This window comes from Neovison vison, chromosome 6 (genome assembly GCF_020171115.1).
Source record: "Neovison vison isolate M4711 chromosome 6, ASM_NN_V1, whole genome shotgun sequence".
NCBI lineage: Eukaryota > Metazoa > Chordata > Mammalia > Carnivora > Mustelidae > Neogale > Neogale vison.
In genome coordinates this window covers 42,544,141-42,561,759 of record NC_058096.1, presented here as the reverse complement: position 1 = coordinate 42,561,759, position 17,619 = coordinate 42,544,141, and the positions used below count along the sequence as shown (strand labels likewise).

At 36.8% G+C, this 17,619-nt stretch overlaps 1 protein-coding gene across 3 annotated transcripts in view; it reads right to left on the bottom strand.

The window, feature by feature from the left end:
* The window catches only part of ARL13B (ADP ribosylation factor like GTPase 13B), a 75,609-nt gene that overhangs the window by 45,984 nt on the left and 12,006 nt on the right, over nt 1-17,619 (bottom strand). For all 3 annotated transcript variants that reach the window (XM_044251176.1, XM_044251175.1, XM_044251177.1), the window contains 2 exons: nt 14,822-14,892; nt 7,887-8,136 (listed from right to left, as the gene is read on the bottom strand). In XM_044251176.1, coding sequence (XP_044107111.1) covers nt 7,887-8,136; nt 14,822-14,892 — 321 coding nt within the window. The remainder of the gene's footprint in view (nt 1-7,886; nt 8,137-14,821; nt 14,893-17,619) is intronic.

Genomic DNA, 17,619 nt, shown 5'->3' with positions numbered 1-17,619 from the left:
AAGCAGAAAGCCTGATGTGGGGCTCGATCCCAGAACCCTGAGATCATGACCTGAGCCGAAGGCAGAGGCTTAACCCACTGGGTCACCCAGGTGCCCCCACATCAGAAACTTCTAAAGTCAGTGACAAAGTAAGCCTTCACTTATTAAACTAAAAATAGTATAGTTAGTTAACTTAAAACTCACAGGTTAACTATTGAAAATGAGATCAGTGATCTCAACATTTTTGTTCAGGCATCAAGTTCTAGTATATATTTTTGTTAACTTTCAATGGCTTAACAAAATGAGGGTCAGTAAGTGACAACTGCTTAAACAATAAATTTCTTCTGTTCCTTCTAAACTTGCACTATAACCTTTTATTTAGTACCTTACTGACACTTGTTTATAATTGTTCCTAAACTGTTTATCACAGAAATTGAGAATATTAAGTATTATTTACTACTCACTGGCATAATTATGTCCAGATGATTTGTAAAATAGTAATTTTCTATTAGTATTTATATCTGCACATAGTGCTTTTAAAGCAAGACTTAAGCACAGAAAGATTCATAGCAAAGCAATACATCACATGTATCACATATAATTTTCATTGTTATATTTTAAAACTAATCAGAATCACTCTAGGGCACCTGGTTGGCTGGCCCAGTCCGCAGAGCATGTGACTCTTGATCTTGGGGTTGTGAATTCAAGCCCTATGTTGGGCGTAGAGAGTACTTAAAAATCAGACAGAAAGAAAGGAAGGGAGGAAAAGGAAGGAAGGAAGAAAGACGGACCCCTGAGTGGCTCAGTGGGTTAAACTGTCTGTCTTCAGCTCAGGGCATGATCTCAGGGTCCTGGGATGGAGCCGCATATTGGGTTCTCTGGTCAACAGTGATTCTGTTTCTACCCTCTCCCTCTGCCACTACCCCTGCTCAAGCTCTCTTTCCCTATCTCAAATAAATAAAAAAATCTTTTTTTTAAAAGATTTTGTTTATTTATTCGACAGAGAGAGAGGTCACAAGTAGGCAGGGAAGCAGGCAGAGGGGCAGGGGGAAGCAGGCTCCCTGATAAGCTGAGAAGCCCAATGCGGGCCTCAATCCCAGGACTCTGAGATCATGACCTGAGCTGAAAGCAGAAGCTTAACCCACTGAGCCACCCAGGCACCCTCAAGTAAATCTTTAAAAAAAAAAAAAAAGAAAGAAAGAAAGAAAAACACTAACCTAAGCAACAAAACAACAGGATATTTAATTAGTTGAACATTTCTTATATATTTTATTCACACACTCGGTAGGCACTAAAAGTAATTTTTTTTTCATTTAAATTACTACCTTAAAGAGAAAAAAACTACTAAGTGTTAGAGGTACAATATTAGGAAATCTACTGGTAAAATTACTATGAGCACTTGGGCTCATATTCTCACCTACTAAATTATATCATTTTCTGTAATCAAAAGTTTAACGTTGCCTGAATTCATATGATGAGACACTTTAAAACTTGCTCTCCTAAACCATCTCCATCCAGGCACAGCGTATCATCAACAATAACTATTCATATCCATCAACACATTTACAGTACATTAATAAAGGACTGCATTAGCTGCTTTAAACGCATCATTTGAAACTCATATGACAACACAGATACTAAAATTCTTATTTACAAGTGTAGACATGGATGCTCAGAAAGAACAAGTGAGCTGCCCAAGGCCTGTCTGACTCCAAAACCCACTTTCTCCTACACCAGTAGCCCTCAACTTTCCCTGTGAATCAGAATGATCTGGAGAACCTGTGAAAAAAACCCAGAAGCATTTCCTGGCCACACCCTCAAAAATTTAAAAGGTCTGGGCTGATGCTGATGCAGATGGTCTCCCAAAACACCTTGCTAACAACACTACCAAAAGTTTTTTCTTTGTTATATTGTTTTCATATAAAGTGCATTCAGGTGGGGAAGGGAAGGATGGCAACCTCTGAAGGTTTCTTATGCATAAATTATCTAGGAAGTTAACCAGCTGAGAAGCTTCACTATGAACTACAGCTGCAAAGAGTGAAGTTGATGCCAGTAGAGACAAAAGGAAGACTTTAGGAAGGAAGTTTGGAGGTGAATCAATGATTAACTAAATAAGGTTGATGAAGATAACAGCCTGGTAAGGTTTCACTACAAGAAGAGAAATCTTAAGCCAGTGAGTAGGGTGAGTAGGGATTTCAAATGGTAAAAATAGTAAGTTAAAGGACTCAGCACTACATCTAAGGACAACAGGATTAAATGACAGGCAGTCCATATTTCGTACTTAGAGAGTTTCTAGCAATCTCAAAAGGGCCCAGGTTCTCCTATTTATTATTTAAAGGTCTAACTTGGTAAAAGTACATTTTCCTCAAAATCTAATGACAGGATAATCTGTAACTCTAGTTAACTTCTCAGCACTTACAATAAATAGGACTCAAAGAAATTTGCAAATGTTCTCCTATAATACTGTCTAGAAAAAAGGTGACTCAAGTAGGCATATAAAATTAGAGACAAAAACTCTTCTATTGGAAAAGTAATAATAAAACCCTGGTTATTGCTTTTCCTAATATGGAAACTCACTGCCATAGTTTTTAATCTTTTTGGTAATGAAATCCTTTAGGAATTTGATGAGAGCTAGGATCTGCTCCCAAGGAAAAATGCACATGCACTCAGGATCATGTATGTGGTTTCAGAGGGTTCTGGGAGGCCATCATAGGTACAAAGACCTCTGGGTCAAAAAATGTTTTTTTATCCAAATGTTCATAACAGGGCGCCTGGGTGGCTCAGTGGGTTAAGCCTCTGCCTTCCGCTCGGGTCATGATCTCAGAGTCCTGGGATCGAGTCCCATATCGGGCTCTCTGCTCAGTGGGGGAGCCTGCTTCCCCCTCTCTCTGTCTGCCTTCTTGTGATCTCTCTCTCTCAATCTGTGAAATAAATAAATAAAATCTTTAAAAAAAAATGTTCATAACACCTAGTAGTTCATATCAGAGATATTATATTTTCATCCCTGAGTGAAACTCCTCTATATTACTTTTGTTGCAAAGCATCTAATTTGCAATGCTTGGCCCAAAGTTAGGTCATATAATTCCACAGAAAAACAGTATGTAATGAGAAAGTGGCATCATTCCAAGAGTTCAAATGTGCTAATAATTATCCTGGGAGGAAATTTTAGCCTTGGATATCCAGAGTTATCCCAGTTTTAAGTATTAGGAGATTCAGCCATAAAAAAGGAAAAGCTTCAGCTCAGTTCCTTTCAGAAGTAATCAATAAATAGGGCCTTATATTATTTATGAAGAATTTCTTGGTAGGTGTTGAGCTTGAAATTTGGGCTAACTGCTGGAAGAGGGTTGGGGAGGTTGTGAAATAGGTCAAACTTCCAGCTATAAAATAAGTCATGGGAAGGAAAAGTACAGCATAGGAATAGAGTCAATAATATTGTAATAACTGTATGGTGACCGGTGGTAAATACACTTACCATGGTGAGCATTTTGTAATGTATATCACTGCATGTACGCCTGAAACTAATATTATATATCAACTATATTTCAACTAAAAAAGAAATTAGGGATTATTTTGATTCTAGTGCTATTGATACAACTCCAAAAGTTATTTATTTTTTCTATTGGAGAGGTCTTTATCGGTCCAGAGTATCTAATCTTAGTTTTTTAAAAAATTAAGTTATAAATTGTTAAAGGAAGAGTATGGAGGAAGTACGCAGAGGCAGATAATATAATTCATACCTTATCAGAGTATAAGGTAAATCTCTATTATAGCTAAAAGAGTAAAAGGAAAATTCTAGGTAAATAAACAGGTTAACATGATTACAGAGCAGAACATTTGAATAGCATCTATTTTGACTCTCTTTAATCACTTTTACTGTTTTACTGAAATGGATTCTTAAAATACCCTACAGTATGGTTCACATTGATTATAGCAGCTGAACACAAAAGCAGAATTACAATATTTTACAGCTACTTTTAATACAGAAGAGGCATTTAGCCACTAAGTGCAAAGAAGTAGAGTGATTTGCCAGGGTCATAAACAAATTCACACAGCTCTTAGAATCCAGGTTCCAGACTCTCCATCTTCTCTCTAAATCCATGGTTTTTCAACTTTTCACCACTATCAGAGATTTTAATCAAAATATTATACTCATTAAGTAGTAAATGCTATGGAACAGTAAAATAGAATTTCTGAGCTAATAAAACACAGAAGACTGGTGATGTTCTATGATTCTGACCTTTCAAGAGAGCCCTCAAGTCTGACATGAAGTGAAATTTGGCTGAGGCTTCATTTTCAATGAAACCTGTTGTCAGGCTGGCGTGCAAAGGCAAGTGAGGCCAGGACAGAGACTGCCCAGCACCAGCTACTGTGATCATCTAACTTTGCTTCCCATAGCATGAATGAATCCTGGCTCCCTCATTTTGTAATTTTGTGGTTATAAATAATATTCTAATTTTTTCAGGTTTATTTCTGTTGAATGGCTGAATCTTCTCAGAGGTATTATATTGTTCGCTGTTTGTTCATCATTATAGGGTGGAAAGGGAAAGTTATCTAAGTACTGAAGTGAGTTCTGAGAGGCCCTGTCGGTCCTAAATCAGTTGGTTTAGGCTCAGACAGGGATGAAGAGAAGTATTAGATGTTGTCACTGAATTTTGCCCATGATAGGTCCTGATGTTTGTGGGCCGGAAGGAAGCAGCTAAGTGCAAGAAGGGACACTGTAGCCTGCCTCCTGATTCAGGTACCCTTCCCTTCTGTCTCCACAACCCACCAGGTCCTCGCACTAAGCTTAGCAGGGTTCTGCCAGAGGTCATTCCCACTTATTATCCAAGAGTGTATTTTAAAGAGCTCTCATCATCTTTATATATTCCACATGGTTTCACTTGTTAAAGCATGTACTGGTTTTGTAAAACATCAAATTTTCTTGTAAAATATCAAATTCTATAAATTTAAAAAACATCAAATAAAGAAAAAGTCTCCTGCTAGCCATTTAGATGGGCAAGAATGCAGGGAGACTGCTTAGGAGACTGTTGCTCTCGGAAACACAGGGGAGAAGTGCAGATGGATTACAGAGAGGATTACAGAGAAGTAGAGACTCAAAGGCTATGAAGACGGTAACATCAATAAGAGAAACTACTTGTCAGTCAGAGAGAAAAAGGTAAACAGGAGAATTCCCAAATATAGGTTTTGTATAGGTATTTAAGAGGGATTTAGAAACCTATTTAAAAAAAAAGTGGGGTACAGGGGCCCCTGGCTGGCTCAGTTAGAAGAGCATGTGACTTCTGATCTCAGGGTCATGACAGTTTACTTAAAAACAAACAAATAAATTAAAATATATATACATATTTTTTAAAGTAAGAAAAGATGGAACACAAAATTTTATACATTATACACAACTGTGTACATTACAGATTTTGCAAAAATGTGTGTAGGAAATGCATCAAAATGTTAGTAGTGATTGGCTCACGTGGTTGATCCAACATTTTTTAACTCACTCTTACCTACATGTTTCTTTATTAAGAATGTGTACTTCTTGTATGTTTTATATATTTCTGAAGCATACTCATTTCAAAAAGCAGTTTATCTTTATTAACAAAAAAATATTTGGTTGTAAAATACCCCGGGGAAAAAAACTGGTCAAATGGGGAACCATACCATACTTCAGAAGCAAATTATAGTATCCATTATTAATTCTCATGTCTTTGTGAGATTGCCCTGATTACAAAATTGTAATGGTGAGGCAACCCCCAGTCAGTGATCTTCCAGAGTTTTTCACCCTCTATTCTGAAAATCTACTAGGTGAGAGAAGTGAGAGAACAGACAGTAGGTCTCTTGCTGACCGTTACTTGATTAGTCAGTGCTAACTGTAGTCACTTAGAAACTGCACACTCCTGCCTTGTGGCTTTTCCACATACATCTAGATGATTGCCTCTCTTGCCTCAAGTGTCATCTCCTCAAAACCAACTCTGATGGGCGCCTGGGTGGCTCAGCTGGTTGGGCGACTGCCTTTGGCTCAGATCCTGGAGTCCCTGGATAGAGTCCTGCATCGGTCTCCCTGCTCAGTGGGAAGTCTGCTTCTCCCTCTGACCCTTCCCCCTCTCATGCTCTCTCTCTCTCATAAATAAAAATCTTAAAAAAACAAAACCCTACTGTGACTATCCTAATTATAAGAGTAACATACCACTGCCATACACCACGATAGGATCCCGGATATTTTACCTGCATTTTTCAATATTCTTATCACCTAATGTATGATGTATCTTATTTATTACATTTATTGTGTATGCCACCCCCTAGAATGTAAGCTTCTGAGATCATACATGGATTTATACTGTTTTTGTTCCCAAATGTATCCCCATCACCAGAACAATGCCTAGCACATAGTGGATACATAATAATTGGATTAAAAATGAACACACAATTATTTTACACATGAGCATCAGTCATCTCAGTCATTAACACTTTTTACTTTAGAAGTCACTGTTCTTTGCTTAAATGTGTAGAGAATCTTAGCGTATGGGGTTCAACACAGTTCATTCTTCATACATATGTCTATTAAACTTTCCTTCAGATTCAATAAAGGTGAGAATTGATTACACAAATCAAATAACTTCACTAATTGGTTAAATAAATAAAAATTAAGCCATAGGATCTATACTAATAAATGATGCCATAAAGTCTTACTTTGTGTAATGAAAGCTTCTAAACTGCCTCATTTAAAAATATTCATTTACTGCTGGGGACCACTGAGAAACTCTGCTTGCAATTTCTCATTTAGCCACACAATAAGCTGGTTGGTTGTTTTTAAGCCTCAGTAAAGAAACAGGCATGAAGAAAAAGAGACAAGAAGGCAATGGCACACATTCAGTTTACTCTGATTTTAAGAGCAATTTAAAGGACTTTCATTTTTCTATGTCTTGTAGTTATAGCACCATCTGGTGTTTACTGTGTAGAAAGGCTGTGACGGTCCATTGTCACTTTTTAAAATCTGTTTAGGCAGCTGAATAAAATGATATAAGCACATGACTAAGCTGATAACAACACAGATCACACATTCAATTTGGAAATATAGGAATAAAAATTTAGAAATCAGGGGCACCTGGGTGGCTCAGTGGGTTAATGTCTCTGCCTTCAGCTGAGGTCATGATCTCAGGGTCCCCACATGGGGGAGGGGGGTGTCTCTGCTCAGCAGGGAGCCTGCATCCTCCACCCCCTCCTCCCACCCCACCTGCCTCTCTGCCTACTTGTGATTTCTGTCTGTCAAATAAATAAAATCTTTTTTAAAAAAATTAGAAATTTAGAAGAATAAACCTTTTAAATAACTTCCAAATAAGAATACTCTTCAAGAGGGGTGCCTGGGTGGCTCAGTGGGTTAAAGCCTCTGCCTTCAGCCCAGGTCATGATCCCAGGGTCCTGGGATCAAGTCCCACATCGGGCTCTCTGCTCAGTGGGAAGCCTGCTTCCTCCTCTCTCTCTGCCTGCCTCTCTGCCTACTTGTGATGTCTGTCTGTCAAATAAATAAATAAAATCTTAAAAAAAAAAATACCCTTCAAGAAAAAGAAGACAAACACAAAACATAAATTATTAAAAGAGGGAAAAAATTGAAAAACATCCTAGAACCTTGTTAATAGGTCATTTCAAAATGCAGACTCTTATAAAAAGTAAGTTATCAAATAAAACAAAGAGTTTATATTTGAATACCCAGAAGATCTATGTATAACTCTTCTTAATAACACAGCCTCAATCCTTAATTACTAAGGAGACCAAAACAATTCCCAGTTAACCACATTTTATTACATTAGGATGTGACAATTTTAGCTTATTTGCTTATTTATTTTGTAACTTAGGTAAATTTCTTTATTGGCGAATGTCACTGCTTCTGCGTTTACAATGACAGCAACGTTACTTACACTAGTATAGGCTTTCCCGATATCCTAGGATGTCTTAGCACTTCTGACATTGTTTCTTTTGTCTCTTCCATTCTCTCTTCATCACTGGAATCCACAACAAATATTACCCCATAGGACTCAGCATAGTAATTCTTCCAGATTCCCCGAATTCTTTTTCCACCTCCCAAGTCAAAAATGGTGACTTCAAACTTTCCTTGTCTAAGGTCAATTTTGGAAAAGCCAACAGTAGGAGCTACATCTTCAGGATACTCTGTTTCAAATGATATGAAAGAAACAATCTTTAGACGTTAAATTAATAACATCAATTTAACTTCACAACTTAAATGACATAAAAAGCAGTTTTCAATCATAATTTAGTACTAAATGGAATGGTTATTATTTGCTTACACATTAAGCTTTACATCTAAGTACACTGGTTTGGAGGAAGGGTAGATATTATAAAATATTCAACTAGAATTTATGCTCTATGCAGATAAAAATTTCTTCTTTATTTGTTTTATATTGACATAACCCTGGCTCCTAGAATAATATCTACCATGTAAGAGGTAAGCAATAAATACCTGTAGAATGAGTAAATGAATGAACCCTTGCCTTTGAGGCTATCGTCTCTCTTAAATTACAAGTAATATAAATTTCAACCCTTCAACACCACAGCCATCCCGAGACCATTGCAACCTCTGTGAAGTTATAAAGAAAAACTGAGTATTTAAAGAATAGTTGAGAAGAACCAAAAAATGGGAGAAGCTATGAGGAGTAGACCGCACTTCTTTAATTACTGAATTAAAGATATAATTGGAATAAAGAAACTTTTCAGGGCAGCTTGCAGATATAGAGTAGATTTCATCATTTCTACAGGAACATGCTTTGGATGTTCTCATAAATTAAAAATTAGGGACGCCTGGGTGGCGCAGTTGGTTAAACGACTGCCTCCGGCTCAGGGCGTGATCCTGGAGTCCCGGGATCGAGTCCCACATCAGGCTCCCAGCTCCATGGGGAGTCTGCTTCTCCCTCTGACCTTCTCCTCGCTCATGCTCTCTCTCACTGTCTCTCTCTCTCAAATAAATAAAATAAAATCATAAAAAAAAAAATTAAAAATTAAAATTTTCTGTACTTCTATATATGAAAACACAGAAGAGGTACAGGGTGTACATAACTGCCAATGAATGGTAATAAGATTAAAAAGACAACTAAGGTTCAAGAAGACTTGAACTGGGAGCTCAGAATTAGACCATAAAGCTAGGTTAAGAGTGACCTAAGTAACAGAAGAAATAGCAAAGGCAAGAAAGTACAAACAAATTGAATGTTGTAGTTGGAGCAAACCCTTAAGATTGTGAATGCAGACTGAAGAGGGTTCTGGAGAGAACTGGGAGCCAGGGATGGTATGTCAGTAGACCAGTAATATAATTAAGGTGACTAAAGTAGTGCTTTATTAAGAAACTTCTTTGCAAAGTCTCTAGAACTGGCTAGAAATGACAGTGATGGCCACGTTTCAGACAGATATGAAAATAAAGAATGGAAAGACAGAACTCAAGAAAGACTAACAGAACCTGATGACTCAATGACTATGAAGGAAACTTCACGTTTATCTCTTTTACTCTCTCACCAGAATCCACAACAAACAGCACTCTATTGGACTTTGTTTATACCTGGGCAATACAATGGCCCCGACTACATGAGGCTTTTTAAATTAAAATCAATTAAAATTAAATTAAATTTCGATTCTTCAGGTGTACGATCTACATTTAAAGGGCTCAAAGCCACATTGGCTAGTGGCCTACCCTACTATTAGACAGAGGCCATACAGAACATTCCTATCACTGCAGAAAGTTCTACTGAATAATGCTGGTGTAGATGGTCTTTATCATTCCTATATTCAGCAAAACATTTGCTATTACAATGATAAATTTGAAAGGCATTTGCTGCTAGATTTAGGTGTGACTGGAAAACAGATCTGCAGGGTACCACTCCCAGGCAGCAAGTAACTTAGCACAGTTTAAACAGCTCCCTACAGAGTTAAAAGAGACATTACAAGTCACATTTTTCTTTTTTTTTTTTTCCAATTTATTTATTTTCAGAAAAACAGTATTCATTATTTTACAAGTCACATTTTTCTAAGACCTTCATTATCTAGGAGAAAAAAGTTTAGAAGAAATATAAGCAGAATGATACTCCCAAAATAGAATTACACTAGACATTTAAAAAATGATCTAGTCCAGGCCAGAACTGGTTTTCTTAGTTAAAATAGGTGGCTGTCTTTGAGCATGATTTCAGAAGTATTCCCAGAAAATTATTAATGAAAATAAATTAACAATGCTGGAACAGGGATAAGAAAACTAACACATACAGATACCTACTCAGCACAGGACTTTGTTACACATTAGGATATAAAGATGAATAAGAGGGTTGCAGTCCTCAAAGAACATACAGTAAAATATAGACAGATACATATTAATTGAAATAACATAGGAACCAATATTTCTATGAAAAAACTCAAGAGGATAATGTGAGGATGTTACAGATTACATGCCTGTGTCTTGTGTCCTTGTGCTCCCCTCCCCCTGCAAAAGCCAGTGTTGAAGCCCTAATCCCTAATGAGATGGTATTTGGAGGTGGAGACTTTGGGAGGTTATTAGCTTTCAGTGAGGTCATGAGGGTGCAGCTCCTATAATGGGATTAGTACACTTACAGGAAGACACAGGAGAGCTTGTTTTCTTTCTCTCTGTACCACATGAGGTTGTAGCAAGAAGATGGTTGTCTAAATCAAGAAGAGGACCTGCATCAAGAACCCAACAATACTGGCACCCCAACTTCACAACTTTCAACCTCCAGAACCGTAAGAAACAACCTGTTTAAGCCACCCAGTCTAAGATATGGGTACAGCAGCCCAAACTGAGACCACAGGCATCTAGGAGGAAAACACTAGGGAGGAGGGTGGCAGAAGCTATGTTATACAAAGACTTCAGAAAGGTCTTGAAAAAAAAATGAAGTATTAAAAACTACATAATTATAATAAAAGAAGGCAGAAGAACATTCCAAGCAAAGGAGAGCAATGCAGATAAAATGATGGCAACATTCCCAGAAAACCAATTCAGATTAGGTAATTTTTTCAAGGTTACATGGTAGGCAGAGCCAGGATTCAAATCAAGGTTAAATGCCTTTCCTCCCTGACTTCTCTATCCTCTCCTCTGGGTCCTATTTATGATTTTGTGTTTCAAGACAGACTTTCAAGAAGACTAAATGTTCTAGATACAACTTCCCTATAACTCCTTTCTAATTTCAGTCTACCTGCAGGATCACCTACACACTCTATCATAATATTCTCTCTTCTTGCTGGTCCTCACAATAGCCTGTACCTTCCCAATATCTAGGACCTACTTTGTATCCTTTGTACTTAGCACAAAGTATATAGCGGCTCAATATTATAACACCAGACTGCCATGACAGCTGAAGGATAGCTGAAGCTACTGTCCTTAACATCCTTCCTTTCGTCCTTCCAAATACTTATCCATCCATTCATGCTAGTAGCCATTTATTGAAGGTCTATTATAGATCAAGTATCATACAAGAACCAGAAGTACAGAGACAAATGGTCCCCGGGCCTGAGGATTTCAGTAAAGTATACATGTTAAGACAATCTCTAGAAAGCCCAAGAGAAAGTGAAAATATATAATCAATAACTTATTTATTGAATATCTATTGTATGCAAAGCACTATGCAGTGTCCTACATATACAATAACAAGATTCATCTTCTGATCTTACAGAGCTCTTACATAGAGGAGAAAAGTAAAAACATAAATACCTATAACATAATGAAGATACGTTAATATCCAACAAAACTAGGGATCAACTTACACAAAGAAAAATTTTGCCACCCAAATAACAATCATTTCTTGGAAACTATTAGGAAACAGCACTGGATAGTCAAGAGAATCCTGGATTTTTTAGCTGAGCACATACCTATTTAGGATAAAGACTACAATCCCCCATCTCTGTGGTAGCGAGGGATGGCCATTAAAGCATACCCTAGATAGTGAACTAGTGGTGTAGAGTTAAATGTTTAACCACGTTTGGGGAAATTTGATAAGTACTGTTTGTCATTTTCCGTGGTGTGAATATTCCCACTATGGCCAATTTCAAACTAGTGTGAGGTACCTGAACACATAATTGGGAAGAGATGTACCTAACTGGCTCTAGATAGCTGATATAAGCCAATAGAGCAAGTAGGAGCAGCTCCAGAATCCCACCAATTCTAGTCAATGGCATTGAATTGAACTGATATAGGAGCTTCTAGTTCATGCCCTTAAAAGAAAAGAAAATGGTCTCCCTTCCCCATTACTTCTCCCTTCCTGCTAAAATGCACAATAGTGAGGCACCTTGGACTAGATAGGCAAGGGAGAACACTATAAATGGCCAAAAAAAAAAAAAAATAGAAGGAACTTGAGTCTTTACCACCAAAGGGCTATTATGGTAGGCCTACATTACTTTTGTGTGCACTATTATGAGAAATAAAATTCTATTTTGTTAAGCCACTGTAATTTTAGGTCTCTGTTAGGACAACTGAACCTACATCCAACTAATACAATCACTTTGATAGCTATAAAGAAGGGAAGTTGATAGAAAAAGCAAAGGTCAACATAAGAAAAGTACTCTCTGATTAGGAAGCTATCGCATTCTAGATGAAAGACACTGAAGGTATGGATTTAGACATTGCACTTAGAAGAAAAGAAGCAGGTATGTCTCAAAAGAAATGAGGGGGGAAAAAGAAGAAAAGAAACTGAGACAAACCCGAAAAAAGCTGAAGAGTAGAAGCCATGGCAAAATGTTGGAAGAAGGTTACCTATTACACATAAGGCATGGCTGAACTGGGACACCAGAATGAGTAAGAGATGCATGAATGAAGGAGTAATTTAAGTAGTGATACAAGTAGGTATAAGTAAGTATAGGCCAAAGCACAGGAAGTAGTCATATCTACTGATGGTGGTGGTAATGGCTAACGGTAGCAGGAGGTGGAAAAGATTTCATGAAGAATGAGACTATATAACAAAAATCCACCTTTAGAAATATATACTCTGCTTTAAAGATAAGCAGATATTCTCTCTAATAAGGCAAGTGGGAGGGGTGCCTGGGTGGCTCAGATAGTTAGGCATCTGCCTTCAGCTTAGGTCATGATCCCATGGTTCTGGGATCGAGCCCCACATCTGGCTCCCTGCTTGGGTGGGGAGTCTGCTTCTCCCTCTCACTCCCCATTGTCCCCCATTGCTAGTGCTCTCTCGCTCTGTCAGATAAATAAATAAAATCTTTAAAAAAAAAAAAAAAAAAAAAAAAGGACAAGTGGGAATAGCATAAACAAATACAAAGGCATGAAAAAGCTCCATTGGAAAACTTCATCTAGTTCTATATAATTGGAAGCTTAAAAAAAGAAAAAAAGGTAAGAAATCAGTCACAAGAGTAAGCTGAAGAATAAATAAACAAGATGAAGAACAAGCTCAAAGTTGAAAACAGCTTTGACTTTCTGTTCATGATATAACAACCTGAGTATTTTCTAAACTCAGAAAAAGAAACTGATAGAAAAACAGAGATGAAAATCAGAAGAGAATGATCCTTTTGGAAAGAGGATGTTTAAGTACACACAACAAAGTAGACAGCCTAAGTCTTAGATTCTTCTCCCTGAATGTAAGACTGAAGAAATGGAAGAAGTAAAGATGCTGAGATGAGGAGTCACAGTCTGAAGGCCAAATCTGGCTCACTATCTACTTTTATATGGATCTCAAGCAAAGATTGTGTTTTCTATTTTTAAGTAATTACAAAAAGATAAAAAAGATAGTATTTCATAATACATCAAATTTTAGTGTCCATAACAAAGCTTCATTGGAACATGGCCATGCTTATTTGTTCATATATTGGCTATGACTGCTTTCATACTATGTCATGATTGTATAGCTGGGAAAAAGAATGCATGACCCTCAAAGTGTAAAATATTTACTATCTGGCTCTTTACAAAAGAAGTTTGCCACCCCTAGTTTAGATGATGACAATGAATGCTCTGTGAGGATATAACCTAGGAGACAGCATGAAGGGTACGCACAAAAGGACTTCAAGAATCCAAAGACAAAAATATATAATTTACATCTCATGTTACATAGTAGAATATACGGTGACAAAACATTTTCCTCCAATAGCAAGTTTTGCAAAGTGTTAATTTTCTTTCATAAACTCCCATAAATAAAAGCTCCCCTGACTATTTGGTATCCATATCTTGTTGAAACATCCTTTTTCAGCAACAAATATATGTTAAGCTTTTTCCCAATTCATACCCATAAGATGCCTGGCTACATCTTCTGGGTGTACAACAAACTTACCAGCACAGTTGCTTCTATACTGTAGTATACAGTATTAAATTAAGACTAACTAAATAAATAAAATGAATGAAATGTAATAAAAATGACATAAAACCATCTGATAAGGAAAAGGCCATAATTTTATCATAACTATAAAAGTCACAAATCATATTAAAAAAAATCAAGACATACGAAGAGAGTTGTGCTAGCTAATTATATTTCTACCTCCCTTTCTTTCATCCTTAGCCTTCTGACTAAATTCTGGCCAAGAGAATGTTAAGTGGAAGATGGATATCCCTCAAGGCAGGACATGTCCTTTTTTTGCTTCTTCCCTCTGGTGCTGAGAAGACAGATGTGATCCCATTTATCTGATCAAAGACCCCAAGGATCCTCTGCATCTCTGCACTTACTCAAATCTGAAACATATTAACAGGCTGGTATTCTTAAACTAGAGACTATTCACCATACTAGCCACAAGCATACTAAGAATTTAAAGTAAGGGAGTGTATACAATCTAAACCAAATGAATATGTAATAAAGCAATTTACATAAATAAATAATTCAGAATAGTTTAATAATACATATTTTCTGCTTACCTCCTTGGATTCCCTTTGCCGTTGCCGTTTTACCAGCATTATCAAGTCCCACCATCACAAGAGTCACCTTTCTTAAAATAATAAAAATTAAAAATCACTTTCTGAATTAATTCAATATTGGAGAAAAATAAAAGTAAATTCATTCATTCAAGCAACATTTAAGGAGCATCTACCATGTATAACATAAACTGCTGGACCCCAAGCAGTTCAATAATGAACAAAATAGATTCCAAAGCAAAATTCTTGAGAAATACTTTTAAAGTGTCATCCTTTAGTTCTATCAGCAAAAAAGAAAAAACAGAAAAGAAAACTGTACAAGAGATTGGGCAACAGGTAGAGAAAGAACAGGAGAAGACAAAGAAGGAAGAGAGAATGATTCTAACACGAGTTATTTATCATGGCTAAAGATCCAATTTTCTAGTTAACTGAATTCTAAGAATTATCACGAATCTGTTTTTTCTTGTGAAATACATAAAAAAACAATTTTTCGGTTCTAGACACTACTGGTGTGCTCACCTCTGTTTTTAGATATCTAGCACCTCATCAAGTATAAATCTTAAATATACTTTAATAACATGATTATTAACTTAAGTGCTAACATATTTTGAAAGAGGGTTCCTACAATTATAAAACTTAAAATCATTTTGATGATATAGCTAAACTTCACATAATCAGGAGAAAAAAAAAAAGTCTAGTTCAATTTTACAGCTGAAGAAACATAAGACCAGAGTTGTAAGACAATGAGTCGCTTACAGAGTCAGAACCAGAACTTAAATCACTTAACACCTAGAAAGTTCTTAAAAAGAGGATAGGTATAAAGGAACAAACCTATTATAACAGTCCTATTATCTTGGCAATATAGTCCCCCACTAGAGCTCATTTCTGTTTCAGGCTGAGCCATCATACATATAAGAGGTAAGACCATTCATTAAAACCATAGATTTGGGAATAGAGAGAGAAAGCCACAGCATAACATGGGTGTCATGTTAAAGCCATGGGGCCACATTCTTCTGGGTTTCTGCCAAGTCATTCTACACAAACAATCAACCCAAAAAGGGTTAAAAAACACACATACACACACACACACACACACGCACACACACACACAAAACTTAGACGTTAAGAAGGGGTCTTCTTTTTTCTCTCTAGCTCTGACTCTCTTGGATCTTGGATCTGTTTGTTTTTGTTTTATGCCAGATGTAGTTGAAGGATCCATATAACAAAAACAAAGGACAGAACTGAAGGGATAAGGCAGTCCAGTTATGGGTCATACACTATGGAAAAACAAGCTTGGTCTTGCAAAAACCAAACTGGTCGTTTATTAAACAAACAGTTACTGATCATCTTCTGTACACTAGACACCAGTGTTCTAGGTACTTAAGATATGCCTGTTTATTAAAGAAACCACTACAACAAGAAAACAAACAAAAATAAATACAGAAATTCTTCCCTTACTAAACATACATGTTAGCTGGCAGGAACAATTAAATATTTATTTATTAATATTATAATATTATAAATAGTACATTAATAAATATAAGAACAAAGTACATTATAACTATGTTGGAAGGTGGTTACATACTATGAAAAAAGAATATACAGTAAAGCTGGCTAGAGGGAGGCAGCAATAGGGATGGAAGCTGGGTTGCAGTTTTATGTCTGGTGAGATGGGCAGGCCTCACTGACAGGTAAAATCGGAGCAAGGCCTTGAAGGAAGGAGTTAGTCGTGCAAATATCTGGGTCAAGAAAGAATATCTAGGGCAAAGGCACTAAGGTGAGGGCACGCAGGAATGTTCTACTATCAGCATGCACGCCAATGTGGTAAAACCAATGGAGCAGGGAAGAACAACAGGAGTCAGAAATACATCAGAGGCCAGATCATGGACGGCCTCGTAGGTAAGGGCTTTGGCTTTTGTGAATGAAGTTGATTTACTCTCCATATTAATTTCTTTTTTCATCCAGGAGCCATAGTCTTAAATGTTTTAACTGTCTCTACCCATCATGAGGAATAAATGGAAGTATATCTAAGCTTGAATCAGTGCAAAAATAAAGTAAGCCACAATTAGCAGCATCACCATACCCCAACCCTAGTCAGCCAGTGGAGGGTCAGTGGGAATGCCAAAGAGAACTATGACAGATTATGAATTTAAGGAGTTGAGATAGTATGTGAGTTCTGGATACTTCTACGCATGTAGAAATTACACCTGCTTTATCAACTGTGAAAAATATGCATTTACTTCTTAAGGAAGCAGCGCAATATTCTGGAGTATAACATTATTGTTTTGTTTGAAGAATTCACAACTACTAAATATCAAATAAGATTTAAGTACAAATTATGTGGTGCCTGGGTGGCTCAGCTGGTTAAGCATCTCCTTTGGCTCAGGTCACCATCCTGGGGTCCTGGGATTGAGCCCTAAATCAGGGTCCCTGCTCTGCAGGAAGCCTGCATCTCCCTCTCCCTCTGCTACTCTTCTGCTTGTGGTCTCTCTCTCTCTCTAATAATTAAAATCTTAAAAAAAGAAAAAGATTTAAGTGCAAAATAATCTCCTAAGCAAAATACAGTAAATGTCTATCCAAAAGAAATGGATATTGTAGCATTTATATAATATTTTAGGTAACTCAAATGACTAGATATACAATGAATTAGATTAAAATAATATTAAAAATAATTCAACTGCCGTTTAAAGATCTACCATCCTTCAAACATGACCATGAACCAAAACAATTACTACTGGAGAACAAAATGCCCACATTATGCTTGATTCCTTTATCCTATAAATATTTATTAAACACCTTGT